A 22346-nucleotide genomic window follows, 5' to 3' on the forward strand; every position below is an offset into this window, starting at 1 on the left:
CATGGCTGTGACCGGATGAGAATCAAATCAAGAGTTTCTTTGGCTCACTGAAAAGAATCGACTCGGTTATTCATGAATCGGACATCACCTCTCTCATGTACGCACGTATAACGAAGATATAAAGTCTTTTCCTGACACAAAGTTATCTACTGTCTTTAGAAAACGAGTCGTGTAGGCCACATTTATAATACTTTTATGGTGTTATTGCGTCCATTGATTAAAAGAGACATTAAAAAGTATATATTTTTTGTCATACGGAACAACATGGGTGGATAAATTACTGTATTTTTATCTTTTGTTTTATAAATGCGAAGGAATGGGGTCCCCAGCAATGATTATTCATTGGGTCCCGCAGTGTGTATGAGAGAGACGGGACTGCACACGCACTGCACTGCCCTCTCTCAACACACACACACACACACACGCACACAGTGCACTGTCCTCTCTGAACTGAACCCAGCAGCACAGAGGCAGAGACCGAGAGAGAAGGTGCCCACCGAACTGCATATCCGCCTGTTATTGTGTATTACACACAGAAAGAAACCGAAACGACTTTCCGTGTACTCGGTCTCTCCAGATGTCCGTGATTAACACCACAGCTAGCTCTCAGTGGACGTTTTGACCAGCTGTAACAGTGTTGAGTGTGCGGCACAGGTGAAGATGGCGAGGGGACCGTCACGCGTACCGGTGCTTGTGTTTCTATCGCGGCTGTTCATTGACGCTCTAATGGCGCAGGAGTTGCCCACCAACGGCGTGAACGGATTCAGTCTGCACCCACCGTATTTTAATCTAGCGGAGGGGACGAAAATCACGGCCACGGCGACCTGCGGAGTGGACGAGAACGGGCAGCCGATTCAAGACCTGTACTGCAAACTGGTCGGGGGCCCCGTGTCAGGGGACCCGAGTCAGACTATTCAGGTAAAGATATGGGAAATACTTACTTTTCTAAGGTTTACATTACTAAAAATGAATAAAAGCACACTTTGGTGTTAGTTCGTTTCAGTTATAGACAATATCGGATTGTATTTGACTTTGTGAAATGCACTTTTTATCGTTTGTAAATATATCAGACGCTACCATAGTGCTGAATAATTGCCATGTTAATTTACTTGGTATTTCAACTGGCATGATACACGTCCAAAATATTTATTACCACATTGTACTTATTTCCATAGTACCCAAACATGGTAATATTTATATTTTAAACTTTTTTTGTTAGTCTGTATAAACAAGTCAGGACAGCACTTTGGGCTTGAGGAACTGTGTAAGATCTTGATCTTTTTTTGAGAGCACCTGCTTAAGGTGAAAAGGCCAAAGATCCCTATATAGAGCTATAGTGCCTCATAAGAGACCCCCACTGAAGCTTCATAAGCAGGCTTAGGAGACTCGACTTAGCATGTTGGCGAGTGAGTGAAATGTTTAAACATTGTAAAGAGTAAAACGCAACCCACGTGTAGCACTGCTACTGGATTTTCCCTGAGGAATGTGTGGCATTTCATATAAGACCTTGAGGGAGACAGACACACAGATTTGCACACTTCAAAGAATATGTTAAAGGGGTCATATGATGCGATTTCAAGTTTTCCTTTCTCTTTGGTGTGTTACAAGCTGATTGTGCATAGATAAGATCCCTGAAGTTGCAAAGACTAAAGTCATAAACCCAAAGAGATATTCTTTATCAAAGTTAAGACTCTGCCACGCCCCCCTAAAACGGCTCGTTCTAACACGCCCCCACATATCTAGGTCACTATGTGGGAATATTAGCATAATGCCTGACATTATTTACTGTCTTTACATTTATTTTGAAAGCTGAAGCTCGCGATTATGGTAAGGGACGTTACATTTCCGACAGTGCTTGCGGTGTTCGGCCAATCACAATGCACTGGGTCAGCTGGCCAGGAGGGACTTTGTAGAAAACGAAGCGTTTGAGAGAGGCGGGGCATAGAGGACCTACAATAATGTACAGTATTTGAAAAATAATGTGTTTTTTGAACATTAAAGCATGTCAACATATTCTGTTACACCAAATACACAAAATAATGATCTTTAAAAAAGCATCATATGACCCCTTTAATAAAATGTTGCGACCTGATCAATTGTTGCAGGCACCTCCTGTGGTTCTCGAGACACTATATCATATGCCTGCAGTCCATTTTTACTGCACTTTAACTCGTAATCATTTTATACTTATCAGTATCCTCTAAGAAATTTTGCTTATCCATAGTTGTCCTATAACCATAGTTTCTGCCAAAACACCACACTGTTATTATTTTATGCAGTACTTGTTTAGGGTGTTCTTTCTACCTTTATGCAGTAAACTAAATGTAGTCAGAAATGATTCAGTCATTTTAAATACTATTTTAGATGATGTACTACAGTAAAACTGTGGTGAAAACCAATTAAAATGACAAAGATTTTTGGAAGCACCGTATGAAGGAAATCCTATATTAATTTATGATGATTTAACAGTAATAACAGCAACTATAGCAACTAGTATTTTTTCAGAAACTGGTTACTATGGTAATTGTAAGTAGAAAGGCTAAATTAATTGTTAGTCAAAGGAAATCTCATCAGTCTCTGAAACCTTCACACATGGGTGGTCTCAACATAATTTGGCAAATTTCTGATCAAGTTCACTCATATTAGTTAGTTTATACTGTTATAAATGAATCTATTTTCCCAGGCAAGTATAAATAGTTATAAATAATAATTAAAAGGGGTTTGAGATGCCAGCAGTTGGATAATGAAGGGAGGGATTTCCTTGGTTTTTCTGATGTTTTCACTAAAATATCCTGCTGAGCAATCCCCTACAAATCCAGCTAAGCAACAAGTGTCTAAAACGATTTGCTGATCACCGTTTCAAAGGATTACTGTATGGTATTTATGCAGCAAAATAACGTTTCACTATGCCTGGTCTGTGCATCTTTTTCAGTCAGTTTCTATAACTCAGCTTATCATGGAATATACGTTTTCATGTTGTCCTCCAGTCTGCATTATCAGAAATAAACAGATAAAAGGTGAAGGAATTGGAGGGGGAATTCTCCAAGATAGAAAGTTGTTTATTTGCACATGCTCTCTGCATTCACTAAAAGAATTATGCAAATCAGGTAGCGGCGCAGACACGCCCCAAAAATTTGGTGCTGAATTTCAATTTGCATGCCACAATTTCTAATTTTGCAGATCACCTGATTTTCACCTGAATCAGCGCTTTAAAATGCTTTAAGTGATGAGTTATAACTCTTTTCTTCATTATTTCATCATAATTCGATGAGTCATTGTCATGATTGATAGAACATGTACACATCTAAATTGTGGCGTTATGACATGTACATAATTTACAGATAATTTAGCAGCACCGCATGATTAGAGCGCATTGTAACGTCTGGATAAACTGTGGTTTTGTGGGTGGTTGGGTAGTAAAAAAAGTGTCCGTGCTGAAATACCTGTTAAGGGTTAACTGTTTCGTGAACTCACCCCAGTATAGTGTCAAGTAATTTTTTGACCTCAGGGGTTAGTTTCCTCATTCAGCTTTCAATTTTTCTAATTCGAACTTAACTAAAAGTAGATCACATTACATAAAGGTGTGATTTACTAAAGTACTTGTAGAGATATCTTTCAGCTAAATGTTGTGTCTTCCTGTGTTATCAGGGCCAGTACTGTGACATCTGCACCTCCAAAGACACTAACAGAGCGCATCCCATCAACAATGCCATCGATGGCACCGAACGATGGTGGCAAAGCCCTCCGCTCTCCCGCAGTGCAAAATACAACAAGGTCAACGTCACCCTGGACCTAGGACAGGTATGTTACCGGTGCATTCCTTACGTTTGTCTAACTCTCTATCACACCCCCACCCACACGCACGTATTGTGTTCAGATTATTCAGCATACAGTAGAGTCATCTGATACTCGGCTACAGCAGGCGCTTTTGTGGATTGCACATGAGTGTAGAATTTCAAGAGTGGACCCTAAGTTGAATCTCATCCATTCATACATGAGTGGAGTATCTAGAGGGGTTCTTTTTTTTTTGCTCTGAACACTGCACATTGAACACTTGGTCTTGTGTATCGAAGGTTCTTATTTGTGAATAGCAGAACAGCCAGGGGGCTTTTTAAGATTATTACTTTCTAAACTGTAATGGTAAATAAACATTAATCATACTCTCCCACACATATTCTCCCCCAGCATTTCCAGTGGCTTCTACATAAACAGTTAGCACTGCTGAATAGTGCTTTATGCTGCCCAATTGAGAAAGAGAGGAAGGGAAGCAACAACTACCAACTAAAGTTTCCCATTGAACTCTATTGAGTTTCAGGCTCTTCAGAAACAGTCTAGTCTCATGTCTCAAAAAGTGGCTTGTCTGGATTTAATGGGAAGCAATTGCCGATCAGGCCACAGGGCATTATTATGAGAAGCTTGGATCACATCTTATTTTATGAATGGATTCAAAATAATTGTATTTTTGTTAAGAGAAGTATTACAGTGGCCCACAGAGAATCTGCACACACAGCGCTCTAGAAAAAAAAAAAAAAACCCCCGAAAAGCTGTCAAGTTCTGCAGATTCCCTATTCAATATTCATTTATTACATATTCTTACAGCTGCATTTAACATGTTTTGCAATGCTTGAATCAGTTTTTCAAAATGTCCATCAAAATCAATGCAGAAATTGGGGGAAAGTCTGCACAGTGAGCAGAACCCCAACACAGATGAAATAAATGTACAAGTAACAGTAATTTAGTAATTTTGAGAAATTGTTTTATTATGTCAGCAGAAAAAGTTAACAAAGTGATGCAAGAACAGAAAGTGTATTGTTTAGACACTACTGTTGTGAACGTTTGGAGTGGGTAAGATTTAAAAATAATTTTTAAAGTCTCTTAAGCTTACCAAATCTGCATTATTTTATAAAAAATACTGTAATTACAGTAATATTGTCAATTGTTATAGTTCTATTATTGCAATTTAAAATAACTGTTTTCTATTTTAATATATTTTAAAATGTAATTTATTCCTGTGATGCAAAGCTGAATTTTCAGCATCATTACTCCAGCCTTCAGTGTCACATGATCCTTCAGAAATAACTCTAATATGCTGATTTGCTGCTTGAGAAACATTTATTATTATTATCAATGTTGAAAACAGTTGTGCTGTTTCATATTTTTGTGTTTTGTCCAGGAATCTTTGATGAATAGAAGTTCAAAATAACAGGATTTATCTGAAATAGCTAACTTTTGTAGCATTATAAATGCCTTTACTCTCACTTTTATTCAATTGAATGTATCCTTGCTGAAAAAAAAAAAAATCTTACTGACTCTAAACATTTGAACGGCCGAGTATATGCTATATATTTAGTCTATGTATAACCTGGCTATGTAGTTGTGGTCTCATTCAGCTGAACATGGCTGTAATATGTGACAGACTAAGCCCTGTACAACCTACTTTCTTTTCTCTCTCAATCTCTCTCTCTCCCTCCCCCTTTCTCTCTCTCTCTGAATGGAGGCAGAGAGCAGTGACTGGCTTTGCACTGAGTTCTTTTATGCGGATGGTGTTTTTTCAGTACCACTCAAACCAGCTTGTTAAAAAGCAATACATGCGCTTTCATACATACATCGCTGAGAAGAGAGAGTGAGAGAAGATGTGCTATATATATATTAATGCCATCGACACTTCATCTGAAGAAAATGTGAGTTGCACAGTTGTTTTAGGTGGCTGCCAAGGCATTGCTATGTGGTCTGGGTGGTTTTTGGCATGTTGCTATGTAGTTGTGCTAGTTGACGAATAATGGTTGCTAGGCCCAGGCAGGTTTTTCACTCATTATAATATGTCATAAGTTTAAAACAGACGTTAGGTCTCTTAGAAAAGTAATAGCACACCTCTCCTCATCATTCCACATGCTTTGAGGAATCATTTACTGTATGCCAATAGCACAAGCAGTGTGGGATGAGTTAAACACCAAAGGTTTAATGGGGTTTGTTCAGACCTATAACTGAAGTATGAGGAGCAGTGATAGTGATGCTGCTTTGTAGGCTTCCTCTAACACAGGTATGAGGCTCCCTCAGAGCAGATGAATTAGATTGGAATGTTAGTTACTCAATATCTGTCTCGACCTGTTCAGGGACGAAACGACCCTCCCCATCACAACCAAAGTTTATGTCGCTCTTCTCTCGCTCGCTCTCTTTTTCTGTCTGTTGAATGACCCTAGACACGTTTTGCACATTTTTCCTGCTTTCTGTGAACATGAGTGCTGAGGATCTCGAGTAAACAGCCATGAAACACATTAATTAATCCTCTAGATGCATTCGAGTATTAACCAGTGTTTATGCAGTAATGTTAGCAAGATACTGTAAAAGTTAAATGAAACATGTTTTGGGTTTGGTGTCAATAAACCAAATGATTTGAACTGATTAATGCTTTTTTTTTCTCATAGTGACCTGAGAATCGACAAGTGAGCTGAGTAAATGTAGTATTTCTTAATCTAAATGCAAATTATATTTAGGTTGTAAATGACAAATTGTAAATGTTAGAAATGCACCGATGTGAGTATTTTAAAACCATCGGCTATAGCATGAAAGCCGATGCAAAAGCTAAGCTATAAACATTTATTGAAAATTGTTTTCCACTTTACTGTGGGACCTCTCCTAGCTAGATGCTCACTGTTAATGTAACCTCATTTGTGTGTGTGATCCCTCAGGGCACATTAGTTTAATATCACTCAGAGTTTAGTATTAAAGACAAAAACAAACTCTGTCTCGCTGCTAATAGCACATAAATGCCATGGGAAATAACTTATCTAAGCCTAAACTCGATGATTCATTGCTTAAGCTCTTTTCTGAAATATTCAGGTATTTGAGGGAGATCATGGATGACGTGACATGGGGCCAAGTATGGTGACCCATACTCGGAATTAGTGCTCTGCATTTATCCCATCCAAAGTGCACACACAGCAGTGAACACACACACACCGTGAACACACAGTGGGCAGCCATTTTTTTGCTGCGGCGCCCGGGGAGCAGTTGAGTGCCTTGCTCAAGGGCACCTCAGTCGTGGTATTGAAGGTGGGAGAGAGCGCTGTACATTCACTCCCCCCACCTACACATAAACAATAATCAAGCCTGTCTTGAGACTTTCATCACTCTTTTAAATATACAGGGTTGTTTATTTCTTATTTTTCCTTCTATTTCTTAAGCATGCTCGTTCACACAAGTGAAATTGCTCGTGCACAAGTTTGCACTTTATGATTAAAGTATATTGCAACCATTTACACATTTGAATGCCTAAAAATACACTTCTTCCAAACCATAGCAGAAATCCTTTGCCCTTTTCTGGGGCCCTTTTGTTGCAAATGAAACAATAGTTAAAAATAGACAAAGTCTAATCCAGAGCTGCACCGTACTCTGTGTGAGTGTGTTTGAGTGTATTGTGTGGGGGGGGGGGGACTCATGTGCCATGCGCGGAGATGGGCATGATGCCAGTCTTGAGAGCCGGACAGAACTAAAGTTTTCCTGTCATCGAGTAAGGACTGAGTTTATCCAATGGCAAGGCTATAGAGCTGGATGTATTGATCTCTCACTCATTTTTTCTCTCTCTTGGTCTATTAAAATAGTCAGTTGCTCGCCCTATCCTTGCCTGGCATCAGTTTTCCTGCCGTTATGTAGAGACCATGTGATCATGAGCTAGCTTAAACCGACAGTTCACCCAAAATTGTATAATTTACCTTCTTCTGTGGAACACAAAAGAAGATATTTTAAAGAATGTTTCAGCTATTTTTGTCCATATAAAGAAAGTCAGTGGGGTCCAAAATAAATTGACTTTCACTGTATGGACAACACACTTTTCACAGATGAGAGAAAGTTATACAGGTTTGGAAAATTAATTAATTTTAACACATTTTTTACATACAATGACACAAATTTTCCACTGACAGTGCATTATGCCTCAGGTACAAGATCTACCTTGTCAAAGTTTGTGTGTGTGTGTGTTTTCCATAATCCCATGTATGGGACGTCCCAGTGTGTGGCCTGCATACCGTGGCAAACAAAGTTCCCATTGTGCAGTTCTCAGCATCTTCCCTTGCTTTCCCCTTACTTTTTCCACTGAAAAGTCAGACCTGTAGATCAATATCCAGAATGAGCTGATATTTTAAATAAATGTCTCTTCTGAGATACTCTTGCTCTTATGCATGCACTTTATGATGCATCTGTCCTCTTGCACTCCTCCTTCACTCTTTTTCTGTTTAAACTGAAGTTGTGTTGTTCATGTACAGGTGCATCTCAATAAATTAGAATGTTATGGAAAAGTTAATTTATTTCAGTAATTCAACTCAAATTGTGAAACTCGTGTATTAAATAAATCCAATGCACGTAATACACACGCTAACAGATGCACACCCATGCATGCATATACAAACGTCCACCCTTTTTCTCACCCATGGTTTCATGTTGTTTACCAAGCATGAAAATGGGCCTGTTAATGGGTGAGAGAAGAAAAGACAATGCCGCACAATCTGACTGTAATAGGAGGGAACCATGGAGACAAGGGCGCAAGGAAAAACTTTATATGATCCAATCTTTCCTGTTAGTCAGAGCCCTAGTTGCCCTTCCCTTTAATATGAGCTGGCTTGTACATAACAGACGTCCATGAGAGTGTCTTGTGCATGAGTGTGAACCGTAATTAATTCAGAAACAGCAGGGATCTGAACTCCTGGCCTGGATTCATTGGAGCCCTCTACCTCGACTTTAGCCATCGATCATGACGGACGGTTTTGTCTGCGGCTTTAATTTAGCCCCTTTCCCCCAGCATCCCTGTTGGCAGCGGCCCCATTTAAATCCCAGATGCATATATCTTCACTGACACCGAACACACTGCTGACCTCTGCTCACCTCCTATTAAAGGGGCCATATTCTACACTTTTGTAGCATTTTATTTTTTTCCCCAGAAATCCACTTTTAATGTTTGCAAAGGCTTCTGGTGCCAAAAATGTTGCTGTACATGACCAAAAAGGAGCAAACCCTCTTGCTAACCCACAGAATAAACAGACTGCTTTTGGTACTGTACCTTTTTGAATGTCTGTTATGATTGGCTAATCTCTGTTTATCAGTGTAGCTCACAAAATTGTTCATGAGTGCTAGTCAAGTTGCTGAATACTGAATAGGGGTAAATCTATAAACCTGAGCAGTCATATGTTAAAGGAACACTCCACTATTTTTGAAAATAGGCTCATTTTCCAACTCCCCTGGAGTTAAACAGTTGAGTTTTACCGTTTTCGAATCCATTCAGCCGATCTCCAGGTCTGGCGGTAGCACTTTTAGCTTAGCTTAGCATAGATCATTGAATCTGATTAGACCGTTAGCATCTCGCTCAAAAATGACCAAAGAGTTTCTATATTTTTCCTATTTAAAACTTGACTCGTCTGTAGTTGCATCATGTACTAAGACCAACGGAAAATTAAAAGTTGCGATTTTCTAGGCCGACATGGCTAGGAACTATACTCTCATTCCGGCGTAATAATCAAGGAACGTTGCTGCCGTACCATGGGTGCAGCAGGCGCAATGATATTACGGAACTATACTCTCATGCCGGCGTAATAATCAAGGAACTTTGCTGCCGTACCATGGGTGCAGCAGGTGCAGTTATATTACGCAGCGCCTGAAAATAGGCTAACTTCCGTCAACATAACCAACGTGACCACCTGCTTGCACAGGGAGCGTGCTGGGGACTATTTTCAGGCGCTGCGTAATATCATTGCCCATGGTACGGCAGCAAAGTTCCTTGATTATTACGCCGGAATGAGAGTATAGTTCCTAGCCATATCATAACTCAACTGTTTAACTCTAGGGGAGTTGGAAAATGATTTTAAAAAATAGTGGAGTGTTCCTTTAATGCGCATATGATTGTGATGTCATGGATTTCACTGGCTCCAAAAATACATTTTGAAAAATTACATATTTGTATTTTTTAATAATATTTTGTATTATTTTTTATAATATTATTTATCATTACATTGTACATTATTTTCAAAATATTACTTATGATTGTTTTTTTCCCAAATGCTAGGTTTTCTTTACAAAGAAACACTAAATAGATCTTCTGAACATCTGGGGGAACTTTGCATCTTCCCTGTGTGGCAGAAGTGTTTGATTTTGAGCCTGTGTTCACCTCATTTCTCCTGGATAAAGGACTACATAAGCAAGGTCTACAGATTAGGCACTTCCAGTCTAACCGTTGTTTACGTATCCTCTAGGTCTAATTTCTATTGCATTGGGTAGTGAGCATGTGTGTGTGTGCAGAATCTTATAGAATTTAATGCTGTTAGAATTTACTGCCTATTTATAGATGTTTCGCCACTGTATGGATTCATTTTCAACTGAAATCATGAATGATCCAATCTCAACTTTAGTCTTTTTCCTTTAAAATCCAAAAATAGCTGCGTTTGCCCTTTTTGGGAAGGATGCTGTTTGTAAAGACATTTTGGAGATCTGGAAGATCTTCTCTGCTAGAAGGATCAGCAGATACGAACATATACATTCCTGCTTTGAATATAATTGACCAATGTGAGCTTCTTATTGACAGTCATTCTGTAAGTTCGGTTCATATTCTTCAGTCATGTTTTCCAGTTTCGCTCACATTGTATCTACTGTTCACTATAGTCCACAGCCTTCATCTCACCATGCATTCTGTAACTAGTAGCACTGATTTAGCTTTTTTCTTTTTCTATCTCCTCCCTTCCTGATTTCACGCTTAAACAGACTGCTCTTATCTCCTTTATTGGCTGCAGGGCAGTTCAGCATTTCCTCCACTCCCCTCTCAAATATTAGCAGAGCATTTCATCAGCATTTTTTGAGATATTGAGGGAGAAAGAGCGGATAAGGAGTAGATCTATCTATCTAGATTCGTCATCTTCATAATGAAGCCGTGAACTGAGTAGAGGATGTTGACAAATAAAAGTGAGGTTAACGTGACAATAGTCAGGAATAGTGAAACTGAAGATAAGATTGGCTGATTTTTGTTTGAACTTCTGGGTCCATAGTTAATTTCTGTTCACTTTCATTTAACTCAGAAATTCCAAGCATTGTGAGGAAACACTTTGATATTAGACATGTTTTTTGTTGTTATTGCTTAATACTAGGACTGTAAGTTGATTGGAAATTTTTAGTCAACAATTAAGTAATCACAATTAATCATAATTATCAGTATTTATGTTATTTCAATTCCTAAGTGAAGACAATTCAGAGACATGAAATTATCGGCTGACAAAACATTAAAAAACAGACATTTCAAGTAGCGTGATTAATTTTAATACTTTTTAAAAACTAATTATTTTTCACAATTAGTAACATTAAATTTACATGTACTTTTATATCCATGCCCAGTACATTTTCTTAATAATTTTTAGTCATTGACTTTTAACAAAAGCATGCTTGTAGATCTGTTGGACTTGAAAGCTGTTGTTTCATGTCACATTGGAATGAATGAGAACAATTCACACCTCCTCAGGGATCCTCACGTTCTCCTCCTTCTGGCCAGGAGGTAGCCTTCAAGAAAAACATAAAACCCGAATGAACAATTGACCCCCAAAACGAGGCGGGAGAATTTGAAATGGCATGTGGGGGCTGTCGTAGTGGTTTTCAAACAGAAATGTGGCAGAGTTCAGCAATGCCCCCGATTCCTGTCAAAACCTGTTCCTTCGTGCAGTAGAGAAAGAAACCCACCTCCACGTCTCCAAGGCCTCTCAGACACCGCAGTCTGGGAGCTGAAACAAACGGGAGGTCCTGAAGCCTTTCTGTGGATAGGTACACAAACCTGCAGCGTGACCTTGCTTATCTGACTCTTGAGTGCAAGATAACTCATTCACAGGCGACATGTCTACAGATTAGACCTATCGCTGCTTCATAAGTCTGCTGATTAACTATCAGTGACAAACCAAAGTTGGCTGATGTAATGGTCAATCAAGAGTGAAGGAATATGTAGATCTAAAATGTGCCTTGACATTTTTGGTTTCTTAGATATAGGATGCTGGTTTCCTATAAACACAATTCAAGCTCATGTTCACACATTAGGAGCTGCTTATGAATGCATATACTGTAGCTGTGACTTCTCACCTTTATGCTGTGAATAAGGGTGGGTGATATGCATGAGGGTATTTTGGCGAGGTAAAATCTTCTGCTTATTGATGGATCTACTTTAAAGGGAAGTTCTGGCTGGCATTAGAGGAAGATCTTAACAGAGTTTTCTCTGAATTGTCTTCACTTTCTGAGCCACATTTTGATCTCAAGGTCATTTTTCGTGGATGTATGAAGAGAATAACTACTGATGTAGTTAATTATATTAACAAATGTACATGTTGCACAAAGTTTGGCAATCAGAAAGTGTCCAAAATATTTTATATTTATTCATTTGAACTTTATATTTGTTTTATATTTTGGAGTCTAACAAACTTGTGAGGTGTTTTGACTAAAAACTGTGCTTGTGCTATATTTCTTTAAAGTAAATGTGTCTTGTTTTGATTATTTGATATGTAATGCAAATGCATTTTTACATTTTTAATTGTGGCTGAAGTGTCTAAATAGTTTTTTTGGGGCTGCTGTAGGCCAGTGCCAATTATGATCTAGAAAGCAAGGATGTAGAACTTATTTTACACAACATTTAAGCCCTGTTTACACTAAGGACAGTAACTATAATGAACTTTAACGATGAAGTTTTAATACTCATTATAATTCTATGAGAAAAGGGAAGTATAACGATAACGACACAGAGGAACGATATCATTGGAATCACTTTCAGAATGATTTTTTCCCGGGTGATGTATGATAAAAAAAATGTTGATAGCCAGTCAGACTTGTCATAGATATGTTGTTACATTTATCTTTATAGTCATTGTTCAACTAAAAACTGTGTAAAACCAGCTACCATGTTTTTATCTGGATTTTCCAGAATGACCAGTGGTATAAACAAACATCTCAGAGCACATTCCCCTTTAGACTTTATATAGTGAGATATCTAGCATTGCACTGAATCAGAATGTTATCTGAATTTTCCATATTTCATTTCTCAGCAGCTCTTAGTCATTTGAATGAGCTGACATTATGAAGTCGAGCTATTAATAGTTTTATGCTAATGTGATCGGTTCATGCACAAAAGTTTCTTTCTACATTTTGGGCACATTGGCGTAAAGTTCAGTCTGTGGTTTAGGCTCTGTGGATGTCTCATATTATTTCCTCTGATGAATAGATGCGAATTCACACTCAGCTGAACTGGCAGCTTTACCCATCGCTGCTGACGGTAACAGTACGCAGTGAATCATTACATAGAAATAGAATTATTCGCCTGAATGCGCTAAATTATTAGTTCCTCCTGGCCATTCTTTTTCTTTCATCTTTCTCTCATTCTTTGCCTTTTTTGTTCTTGAATCCTCCATCTCCACATTGATAGATGATAGTGGTTTTTTTTTTGGAATTTAAAGTAAAGGCTACTGAAAAGATAGAAAAGGACGGAGTGAATGCAAGAACAGAGCGCTGGCCTTGTTAATGAGAGAGTAAATGTTTGTTTTTGTCGGGTCAACAAGAGCTGTTGTTGGAGTCTTTCATCCATTCAGTGGCTCATTGGTTGGGTTGGGCCTGAGAGGGGAGGGAAGTGTGTTTGTTGTGGAGAGGGGTCACTTTGGTTAAGGGGGCAAATAGAGGGATATAAATACCATCCCCCCCTCCCTTTGCCCTGAAGGGGGCTTTTTTTCTCTGGCCTTTCCCCTTTTTTTAGGCCCCACTTTTAATCAAGAGACAGAGAAACTGGCCAAGAAAGTTGTGAAGGAGGCACTTTAAAAATCTTACAAGTAGATTTCAGCATGCCACTGACGCCCATGAAAGCGACTATATTCTGTATGTCGTCTATATAGTATACAGTAGATGCATTAAAACATGGCACCATAGTTCTGATGAACATTTCCAGTGTGTCCTTTAAAAGGATTTCTAAACTCTGCCCCCAAGCATGAGAACCCAGGAGAGGAATGACAGAAAGTGTGATAAATCCATCCTTCTCTCCATCTGAGATAAACAGGGCAGATAAACAAGCCAAAAAAGACCTCCATTTGAAGGGCCATAAAAGATTGAATGAGAGAGGAGGGCTCCAAATACAGATGACGTGAAGCAGCTTGGGGATACTTGCTTGTAACAACCCATCACTCCTCAAACACTGTATTTTGAGTATTTTTTGCTTCAGTTTCTACAAAAAGGGCTGAGCAGCTTCCTTAAGATTCTGCCTAACATTCCTGCCTGATTAGGTGGCAGTTTCGGTGCAGTTTTGCGATAGAAACTAAAAGAGAATCAGGGAATTTTTTCCCAATACATTTCTATGGTTATCAGTGTCAATCATCACAATTTCTGTTTCAATCCAGAATTTAAATATTGTTGTCACTCCCAATCCACTCCCGAATGCTCTTCTATAGGAGCATGTTTTAATATCTGTATCTGTTTTTATAATGCTGTAGTTCAATATCAATGTAATGTAATGTAATTAATGTAACAATATTGCTACCACAAATGTTCCTGTGGCTCAGTGGTAGGGCTGCGCAAAAGGTCGTGGGTTCAATTCCCAGGGAACACACATAGGCTACTGGTAAAAAATGTATAGCCTGAATGCACTGTAAAGGCCCCCGTTCACACCAAGCACAATAACTATAAAGATAACGATAAAGATATAGTTCTAAAAATCTTTCTCAATATTAAAGAATAGCATAGTTCACACCATAACGATACAGAGGAACGATATCGTTGTGATCACTTTCAAAACTATTTTTTTCCAGCTGATGAACGATAAAACACTGACAGCCAATCAGAATCCATCCTGCTGTAACGAGCTCAAGAATTTAATGCGGCAGACGCATGTGCGCTTAGAATAAACAGACGATATCGTTCGCTGGTGTGGACGCCAATATCGTTATCTTTATAGTTATCGTTCTTGGTGTGAACGGGGCTTTAGTCGCTTTGGATAAATGCATAAATTATTATTATTATTAATTATTATAGTTCAGCATTATAGAACATTCACAGCTGTGCAGAATTTGTTGTTTTTTAAATGAAGATTGTTCAAATGATCACACCGATGACATCACAGCCAGGATTCCAAGCAGATGCTATAAACAGAGCAGGTGACTTTTACAGATAAAATAGCAGTTTGCAGTTCAGTACATTAGTATCTAGTTGAGATGGCTGAAGGTGACCCTTTTGGTGGTAACCTCCCTGCAGTTGTCATTCAGTTAGATGATATCGATGAGTTACTTTTGATTGAATTTTGGACACAATATGTGATTAACGCAACAGTTATAGACGGGGATATCTGGAGGACTCTTCCACAGATACGCATACCACGTCGCTTCACTGCTCTCAACGCAGGTTTTTTTGTAGACTTGCTTCGAAGATCTCTCACTCAACTTTCTCGGTATCCTCTGACTCCTGGTCCTGACCACAATCCATTGCTCTCCATGCTGGCCTGGAATGCAGATTACTGGTCCATTGCTTTTTATGCATCAGGTGAGGCCTTGGAAATTGCATTTTATCCCGTGTATATTAATACCCCATCTGAGACATCTGTGAGTGAGTCCAGCACAGATGATGAACAGCCTGAACCTTCTCACCTGGTCAGCAACAGTGAGGCCAGAGCGAGAGGATCACCTATAAATGGGTCCAGCATGGATGATGAACAGCCTGGACCTTCTGATCTGGTCAACAACAGTGAGGATAGACCTGGAGGATCCAGAGCACCTTCTGACCAAAGCTCAGGCAGTCAGGTTAAGATGAGACAGGGTGTTAAAAGAAAAAGAGAGCATGGCAGGTCAGAGAGCAGAGAATGGAAAGGGAGGAGATCAGACCACTGGTCTGATTCTGGTTCCAATACTGATTCTTCTAGTGAATCCCTCAGCTCAGGCTTTTCTTCTCCAGCTTCACTTGGAGAGACATCCAGAGATGATGAACAGCCTGAACCTTCTAACAGAGAGAACAGTGAGGCCAGAACTGAAAGATCCAGAACACATTCTGACCAAAGCTCAGTCAGTCAGGTTGAGATGAGACACGGTTTAAAAAGAAAAAGAAAGACTTCTGGCACGTCAGAATGTAGAGAAAGTAAAAGAAAGAGATTAGACCACCGCTCTGGTTCTGATTCAAATGATGACCAGCCTGAACCTTCTGTGAGAGCCAACAGTGAGGTCAGAGCTGGAGTCTCTATATAGCCTCGTACAGACTGTCAGCCCAAATCTGATTTTTGTGCAAATCCGATTGAAATTGGCCCTTTTTGTAAAAATTTTAATAAATTGTTGTTAAATTGTATACGTTTTATGAGATAATAATGAATAAAGAGCTTGCATCTGATTTATGATCTTCTTGTATCACTTCAGTGGTCAGTCACAGCTGTTCCTTGTTGATGCGGATCTAGACCACAATTTAAAACTGGTTGCAGTTGAGACTGAACCATGTCTAATATAGCACTATGGTGATTCATGGTGCTGAATGAGAGGGCACCTGCCTTGACCACATCTAACCTCTCAGCGAGTTCCCAGAGGAGCACAAAAGGCTTTCCGACTGCGCTGGGCTGGAGGGTGCTGGCTCTTGTTTCCTGCTTCCTCTTTTAGGACTCTTCAATGGCAGAGGAGGTGGGGGTCCACCAATGATTCAAGACTCTTAATGCTTGATCAAGGCTATACACAGCGCCCATACATTCAATTTTATTTAAACACTTCACTGAGCAGGGCAGGGAGAGAGACTTCATGAGTTTATCATTTATCAATCTCAGCTTGTCCTTTTTAGTTTGATGATTTATTCTGGAATGACACAAGTGATTGTCTTTATGATTGAGTCATTGAATCATTCATTCTTTTTCCTTTGTGGTCTTCAAATACTAAAACTTCATGGAAGTACCTGAGCCATGTTTCACTTTGTTTCATTTGTTTGGGAGAGCCATGAGAATTCCCTTTGAGTCCAATGTGTGTGTGTGTGTGTGTGTGTGTTAGAGCAGATGGGACAAACACAGATAAGACACTCTGGCAGTGATATCTAATTAGAGTCTGGACAGCATCTGTGACGCAGAAAACACCCACTGCTCTTTCCCAGAGACTCGCAGGAGTAGCTAAGAGCAGAACCATCAGGCTGAACACTGAACTAGCAACAATTATCCACTTGACCTCCCAGTATATGAAAGACAAACACAGATAGCCCACTCCCTCTGATCTTCCCATGTCAAAGGAACTAGAAAAATGCCTGTTCAGGAAAACGTTTAGGATAGTGATAATGATGATGGAAGCAAGTAGGATACAGCAAACTCATTTTGCATTAAGTTTAGTAAAAACATAGCGAGAAAGTCAGGTTAAGTCCTAGCAAAGACTATAGAATACCCAAGACGTGCCACTCGTTTAGTTTTGAATGGGGAAAAATGCAACGCTCAATATGGCCGCTCTACCTAAGGAAGCCCTGCCTTCTGAATAAAAGAGCCAATCGCTAATCGGTAAAGTCATCGCATCACTGCAGCTGCCGTTAGAAGTCCCGGTTGCTATAGAAACAGTCAGCGTTCAGTGACGTGTGCTCAGGACTGCGCATGTGCACTGGCTGATCTAGCCTGAACGATATTTGAGCAAAAGAAACAACATTTATAAGACAGTTGTTGTCAGATTTCATTGGTGTTTTCAAATATGAAATTTAATCTTAAGCTTGGCGAACAGTTTTGGAGAATTTGATGTTTCCCCATTCAAAGAGATAGGAGCTGCACTTGCGTGCTGGAGAGGCGTTTCAAAGATGGCTGCTGAGTGCAATGAGTGCAATGAAAAGGGACTTTGGACCTAGGCAGTCTGAGAGCTGATTGTAAGAGGTAACGGTTAATTATGTTAATTATGTACAGATCCCACCACCTCAACCCTCCCTCATACCCTGTAGCAAGCATTCCCAAATCCAGTTGTGGTCCTCAGAGGAATCCCTAATCAATGTTGCTGGAATGCTCAAATTATCCCAGACTGATAGTAGTACTTTTGCAGGAAGGGAGGATGGGATTCAGGCATGCAGAGCAGGTGTAAACAGATGACCATCCTTCAAACTCATCTTAACCCCCTCATGTGCCTTAGGGCTGATAATAATAACACACACACACACACACACACACACATGTATATCTAAGCTGCCCATCCAGCATTCCCAGGAAATGAAGTGTGATTATACATGTCATCGGTGACATCCCTCTGTCTAGAAGGTGAGAACTGATGAACAGCATGTTGTTTTTCCATACTGTCTGCAGGAATGATGTAAGCTCACATGAGCACAAGAGCTCTCTTGTCAGTGAGGGCTTATGGCAGTATAGATGCCTTTCAGTGGCGTTGTGCTTTCCCAACATTCCCGCACAGGGACGGTGAGACACACCTGTTTGTGAATGTTGTTATTTTTTATGAGATGTTTGCAGTTCTGGATAGTTTTATAGCATGTGGTTTAGTAGTTTAGATGCAGTATGTTGGAGCCGACTGTTACATTTGACTAAGTGTGCTAGCTTATAGGTCAATTCAATTACATGTACAGTTAGATGCTCATGGCTTAAAGTAGGATTTTAAACTTTTCAGTGGCACAGACCTCTTAAACTATAGAAAGGGCTATATGCATATCAGCAACCTTTACTCCAGTCTTCAGTGTCACATGATCCTTCAGAAATCATTCTAATATGCTGATTTGCTGCTCAAGAAACATTTCTTATTATTATCAATGTTGAAAACAGTTGTACTGCTTAATATTTTTGTGGAAACCTAAAGTTTTATTTGATCAATCTTTTATTATCCTATTAAACAGCATTTTGCAGCTTCTTGAAACAATGTAAAATCTTATTGGTCCCAAACTTGCACTGTGTGACATAGTAAGTGTGATATTATGAACACAACATGTTTTTTTTCCAACATGCTTTCTTATAATATTGGAATATTATGTGGAAAATATTTTATTTTCTGTCAGGTTAATGGGTCATTTTCAGTTCAGTTCAAATGTATTTATATGGCGCTTTTCATAATAAATATATTTCAAAGCAGATTTACATTAAATAGTGTGCAATTTTACTAGTATGCTAGTGAGCAAGTTGTGGCCAGTGGCCAAAAAAAATAAAATAATCTTGAATGTATGTAGAATTTATTTATTTATTTTTAACTTGTATTTTTTTTCTTACTTTTTTTCTTTTCTTTTTATTTTTTTTTTGTTTTAAAAACCTTTTGGAATAGTCCATCTTAAAATAAAAATTCTGAAGGTTCTTTAAAAATGCTTTTGCGTTTTACTTGAAAACGCTTGAAAAAAAAAAGCATAAATCTGCAGAGTCTGCAGAGTTTCCGATCACCGTAGCAGAAAGCTATGTAGGCCTTTTCTTCAGTGCTGTATGTTTTGTCATGGTGCGGTATTTTGAGTGCAGATTACCAATGTCTGCTCATGTTCACACGTGCTCAGATGCTTACAGTAGCCAGAGTTCAGCTATGAATAAGAGCATTCAACAGCACAGTGTGTCAGGACACACATTTATGCACGTGTAAGTATAAATCTTCAAAATCCTGGCTTGGAGACATAGTTAGCTTACTTTATTCTGTCTCAATTGTCTTGTCCTCTGTCTGCTCTGCATTATCTCTTATCTTAACTTATTATTTTGTCTTCTCTTACTGACATCATTGCCTTGAGAAGCCAGAAATTCCTTATCTGTACCCATGTGCCTCTTCAAGTCTTGACTTGTTTTTTGTGGGTCTTCTATAGGCTGATATACGCTGTAATCTTGTATGTTCTTTCTTTAAGACATTTTTCATGTGCATGAATAGTGGTGTTTGCTAAGTATCATTATTACAATTACTCGTACTTGGGTTTAAGAATTTGAAGAAAATAAGCGATTATGTGTGCAATTTTAGCCTTTGTTGGACTATGCAAAAAACGTGTAAAAAAATCCTGTTGCAACCACCTAGAGCAACCAAAATGCCCTATCAAACACCCTAGAAATCGCACAGGGGCACAGGGCAGGTATCAGTCATATTTTCTTCAGAAAATGTAAAAAAGGAACTTGTGGTACATTTTTGTGTTTTGAAAGAGAAAAAGTATCCAGTGACTCATGTCCCGAGGTTACATGGGGTGGTGTTATAGTGTTTATTTGTTTGAGAGGTGAGAACCGGTAAGAAGATCCTCTAGTGTCTGTGCTGTTTTTTGTAAATGTGTAGCTATGAATTGATGGCAGTTAACACGGCTCTCACAGGCATGTGTGGAATGGGCTGTAAGGGTGGGATCTGTTACCCCCCATCACATTCTGTCTCTGGAGGGGGGCAGCAGCTGTGTTTGAGCTTTGAACTCTGGAGTGACCCATCGCAGGTTCACTTCACCCACTCATGTACATACCAGCTAACCATGTTACAGGATTTATGACATGTGCCCGGACTCTCGCAGCTGTTTCGGCATCCCCCATTGCCATGGTAATCCCTCCTCCTCCTGTTCTCCTCATAAGCAGGCCATTATTTTGGAGTTGGAACGCTGAGGTTGCGGAACTTCTGTGGAGGATCGGTTCCTTTCCTGTGAATTCCTGCAGAGCAACACTGATGTCTATACACAGACAGAAACATACATCATGTCAGGATGTGGTGTAAAGATAAAAAATGCAGTGATGGGCGGAAGAAGAGGAGAGGAGATGGAGAGAGGGAACAAGTAAAGCCCATAGCAACTGAGTAGGTGTGCAGTCCACTGCTCTTTACTATAGTACTATACATGCTCTGTAAGGCCCATTCACACCAAGTCTGAGTTCCTTGCACAAAGTACATGCATAAAGTTTTTTTTGTTTTTTTTTTAAATAGTGCCTCTCTTTGACATGTGTGCTGATGATCAATTGTTTTTGATTATTCATTCTGAGACTAGGTTGGATATTTTAATTGTTTGGAAGTTTGAAACAATGTATTCTGGGAAGTTTTTTATATTTATTTTATATATTATCAAATTTTATAGCTTTGTTTAAATAGATAGATAGATTGATATGTATATATATATATATATATATATATATATATATACATAAGATAATTTTATATAAGATGGATTTTTACATTTTTGACACATTGTTGAATGGGTAATGCACATTTTGTTTTCAAAAATGTTATTTTAAATAGTTTTTTTTTCAAGCATTTTATTACCTGAAAACCTGAATATTTAATAACAGCAGATAAATAAATACTATTTCTGAATATAACACAGCCCAGAAGATCTCTCACTCAACTTTCTCGGTATCCTCTGACTCCTGGTCCTGACCACAATCCATTGCTCTCCATGCTGGCCTGGAATGCAGATTACTGGTCCATTGCTTTTTATGCATCAGGTGAGGCCTTGGAAATTGCATTTTATCCCGTGTATATTAATACCCCATCTGAGACATCTGTGAGTGAGTCCAGCACAGATGATGAACAGCCTGAACCTTCTCACCTGGTCAGCAACAGTGAGGCCAGAGCGAGAGGATCACCTATAAATGGGTCCAGCATGGATGATGAACAGCCTGGACCTTCTGATCTGGTCAACAACAGTGAGGATAGACCTGGAGGATCCAGAGCACCTTCTGACCAAAGCTCAGGCAGTCAGGTTAAGATGAGACAGGGTGTTAAAAGAAAAAGAGAGCATGGCAGGTCAGAGAGCAGAGAATGGAAAGGGAGGAGATCAGACCACTGGTCTGATTCTGGTTCCAATACTGATTCTTCTAGTGATTCCCTCAGCTCAGGCTTTTCTTCTCCAGCTTCACTTGGAGAGACATCCAGAGATGATGAACAGCCTGAACCTTCTAACAGAGAGAACAGTGAGGCCAGAACTGAAAGATCCAGAACACATTCTGACCAAAGCTCAGTCAGTCAGGTTGAGATGAGACACGGTTTAAAAAGAAAAAGAAAGACTTCTGGCACGTCAGAATGTAGAGAAAGTAAAAGAAAGAGATTAGACCACCGCTCTGGTTCTGATTCAAATGATGACCAGCCTGAACCTTCTGTGAGAGCCAACAGTGAGGTCAGAGCTGGAGTCTCTATATAGCCTCGTACAGACTGTCAGCCCAAATCTGATTTTTGTGCAAATCCGATTGAAATTGGCGCTTTTTGTAAAAATTTTAATAAATTGTTGTTAAATTGTATACGTTTTATGAGATAATAATGAATAAAGAGCTTGCATCTGATTTATGATCTTCTTGTATCACTTCAGTGGTCAGTCACAGCTGTTCCTTGTTGATGCGGATCTAGACCACAATTTAAAACTGGTTGCAGTTGAGACTGAACCATGTCTAATATAGCACTATGGTGATTCATGGTGCTGAATGAGAGGGCACCTGCCTTGACCACATCTAACCTCTCAGCGAGTTC

General features: G+C 39.3%; 1 protein-coding gene and 1 long non-coding RNA gene across 2 annotated transcripts in view; one reads left to right on the top strand and one right to left on the bottom strand.

Moving 5' to 3' along the window:
- The first annotated feature begins 466 nt into the window (after positions 1-466).
- LOC107666435 (laminin subunit alpha-5-like) overlaps positions 467-22346 on the top strand; it is an 81916-nt gene continuing 60036 nt past the window's right edge. The window contains exons 1-2 of the mRNA XM_016457758.1: positions 467-918; positions 3649-3801. Coding sequence (XP_016313244.1) covers positions 661-918; positions 3649-3801 — 411 coding nt within the window. The 5' untranslated portion in view covers positions 467-660. The remainder of the gene's footprint in view (positions 919-3648; positions 3802-22346) is intronic.
- Positions 16168-21982, bottom strand: LOC107666445 (uncharacterized). The gene is made up of 3 exons (XR_001631663.1): positions 21827-21982; positions 21542-21559; positions 16168-16197 (listed from the first exon to the last, which is right to left on the bottom strand). It is a non-coding gene; the product is annotated as an uncharacterized LOC107666445 (long non-coding RNA).

The sequence above is a fragment of the Sinocyclocheilus anshuiensis genome, unplaced genomic scaffold, assembly GCF_001515605.1.
Source record: "Sinocyclocheilus anshuiensis isolate Anshui unplaced genomic scaffold, SAMN03320099.WGS_v1.1 scaffold201, whole genome shotgun sequence".
NCBI classification, from domain to species: Eukaryota; Metazoa; Chordata; class Actinopteri; order Cypriniformes; family Cyprinidae; genus Sinocyclocheilus; species Sinocyclocheilus anshuiensis.